We start from the raw sequence: 3,226 nt of genomic DNA on the forward strand, positions 1-3,226 counted from the left end.
GCAACTATTGTAGCGACACAATAGTTGCAACTCGGAGCGGTCTCTGCTACTTCTGTTTTTCTCCGATTCTGATTCTAAATTGTCTCGTTGTTGTCGTCGTCGCAACTATCGTTGTTATGTTCCTTTTTTGGTTTTTCTCTAAAATGGCCGTTTTTGACGTTTCTGAGAATTATTACGTCATCATTTCGAATTTTTAAAAATTAGGAATTTCCGAATCCTTCAGCCTTCACGATTTGTCCAATCGTCTGAATAACGCTCTTAATCCTTCAAAACCGCCAATTCGGAAGGTTCGCTGCTAAAAACTCGAAACTGCATTTTCGTCCATTCTGGTCGAATGTCACAGTTAGTTATGAGAAAAAATGAATGTACTCTTTGGAGCATGAATCCTTCTTGAACCTAAAATAAGAGTTTTATTTTCAGATAAATTTGAAATTAAAAAAAATTGCAGATAAAAGTTTTCATTCGACGATTTCTTACAACAGAATTGGTTTATTTCTTTTCGCGTGAGGTAGATTTTTTCGAACTATTTAATTTTGTATCGCGAGCGGTGCGAAGCTCTGCTTCGCCTCTGCGTTTTGTTTATGTTTATCTCTTTATTTTTTATCAGCAGGACTTACACTTGAATAAATTTTTAATTGGCATATATGTGATTTTTTTTTTATCTACTAAATTTCAGATATTATAGTTTAACCAAAGCAGTAACGCTGTTCGTTATCTGAAGGCATCTGGAGATAACGTGAAATGAACTGGAACTGGTTGAAACCGTCATACTGGATTACAACTCAGCACAATCAAACAGTTCCAGAAAACGCTATATTTTATACATCCGTTGATTTTGAGGTATCAGCATCTCATTATCGAAAACCGGCAATATACGCCTTCGGGTCGTACCTTTTCGCTTTTTGCGAGCAGAGGCTTGACACTATCAAGGATTACGGCATAATGCACATAGGAATGAGGCGCATCAAAGCTTCAAAAATCAAAAAGGGTTCACCTGAAGGTCATAAATGGGATGTTTATCAGCAGTTACCTGTGCTAGACGGATTTAGAACGATGAATCCTTGCCCTGTTGGTTGCTCCGACACAAACAATCTCTATCTTTTAGTATCTGCCATTAGTGTCCATGTTCTGGAATCTGAAATTTTGAAAGGAACCAGTAATGAAGATTTTAAAATTTATGTGTCATGCTCTTCTGACTTTGGAGACACATGGAGCGATTGGAAAGATATAACTTACAATTTCAGCGAAAATCTTCCAGTTGGCGCAAAGTTTGTTGTAACTGGCCCAGGACACGGATTTGAAATGCAATCAGGGTGTTTAGTTGTGCCTGGTTTTTTCTATCGCAATCCCGATCTGTTTAAATTAAATAAAAGTGTTCATCTTTCTAGTAATCACCTGAAGTATCCATTTCGAAACGTCGGCTGCTCATTCTGTTTGCTCAGTACTGATAAAGGTAGATCGTGGTTCATATCAAGTTCAACTGATAATTTTGCTTTTTGTGTCTCTGGAGGGTTGTTTCGAAATATGGGAGAGTGCAGTATCGTAGAATGTAAACGGGACTGCTTGCTTTTGAATTCGGGGGAATGTGGAAATGGCCAATATAGAATATTGGCAAAAAGTTTGGACGGCGGCTTGAATTGGAGTCGAGGAAGTTTGTGTACAGAGCTAAGTGAAAGTAGCAGCAGAGGATGCAAGGTAAAGTGAACAAAGACTGTTTTTTGAGAAAACTATTTAGCTAAAACAAATGCTAGCCTATCTTACACGATTTTCTCAGCTCTGTATTGGTTCAACCTAACTTTGAACTTAATTATTTTTGAAATTTATTAATTGTTTTCAGGGCGGCTTGGCTAAAGTAGTCCACGAAAATGTTACGTTTGTGGTTGCGATCAATTGCGGTCATCCTTCAGCTAGAAAAAATCTGACTCTCTGGCTTAGCAGTGATTGTGGAAAAACGTGGTCGAAGCCCTGGACTGTCATTGATGATCAGTTCTGTGGTTACTCGGACATTGATACAGTTATTTGCCCTGGATCCAAGGAGCAGTATGTGCTACTGATCTTCGAAACTGGAGAAAAGTCAGAGCATGAAAGAATTGACTTCTTGTGTGTTGATTTTGCCGAAATTCTACAAATGTGCCAATTGGAGTAAAACTTATTTAAACTGGACATATCAGTAAGCTATCAAAATATAATTTATATTTTTTTATTTCATAGAGTTAAAATACATTTTGCTTAGATTTTAATTTATTGTTGCAAATCTGACTACTGAAAAGTCAGAGCATGAAAGAATTGACTTCTTGTGCGTTGATTTTGCCGAAATTCTACAAATGTGCCAATTAGAGTAAAACTATTTAAACTGGAAATATCATTATGCTATCAATAAATAATTTATATTTTTTTATTTTAGAGTTAGAATACATTTTGCTTAGATTTTAATTTATTGTTGCAAATCTGACTACTATTGGAAGTAGGTTGTTTGTTTTCGCTCTTTTAGACTATGAAGTAAGAATGAAATAGTGTAGGGTGTATTTTTACGCTGGCGTTCAGCGTAGTGTATTAGTACGAACCTTTTTTTCTAAACTAATTCGCAAATGAAAGTGTTTATTAAAAGTGTTCACTTATTTGGTGGCACATAAGCTGTAATCACAATCTGTAGCAGTGGAATTTTGATAGCATCTGTTCTCTGCTTTTTTGTGGCTAGTGTTGGTGAGTTATTAAGCGTCCGTGGCTGGATGGTTAGTGCGTGAGACTCATTATCTCTAGGTCGCAGATGAAATCCGAGAAGTAGCCGAATTTTTACTATTTCGAGGCTCTTAATTTTATTGCACTTGATAGCGCTGCTTTTTGTCGTGTTCTCCTCGCCAGTGTTTGCGAAGCGAAGCTTCGACTGTGTGCAGGCTGGTTTTAGAAAGCTCGGAGGGGGTTAAATGTGGTATCATAATCAAGCCATATCATTCGTAACTGGGATTTGAAAAATCAAGAATATTCCGAGAAACAAGGGACTTTTTTTTTTCATTTTTCAGGGTAATCTTTAGTTAATCTTTAGTATCATTCGTAACTGGGATTTGAAAAATAAAAAAAGTTTCTTTCCGAGAAACGAAGGACTGATTTTTTTTTCATTTTTCAAAGTAATTTTCAAACTGAATCTCCAATCTGATTTTTTTTTTCAAATTTTGCTTTGTTTTAGCTATTGTTATCTTTTCGCATAGCTTATTTACCAATTCAGTCC

General features: G+C 36.2%; 1 protein-coding gene across 1 annotated transcript; it reads left to right on the forward strand.

Moving 5' to 3' along the window:
* Positions 1-680: 680 nt before the first annotated feature.
* On the forward strand, positions 681-2,366 carry LOC134857060 (sialidase-3-like). The gene is made up of 2 exons (XM_063873408.1): positions 681-1,695; positions 1,838-2,366. Exons 1-2 carry the CDS (start codon positions 742-744, stop codon positions 2,144-2,146), a joined length of 1,263 nt encoding a protein of 420 aa, XP_063729478.1. The 5' UTR covers positions 681-741; the 3' UTR covers positions 2,147-2,366.
* Positions 2,367-3,226: the final 860 nt, after the last annotated feature.

This window comes from Symsagittifera roscoffensis, chromosome 1, assembly GCF_963678635.1.
Source record: "Symsagittifera roscoffensis chromosome 1, txSymRosc1.1, whole genome shotgun sequence".
NCBI lineage: Eukaryota > Metazoa > Xenacoelomorpha > Acoela > Convolutidae > Symsagittifera > Symsagittifera roscoffensis.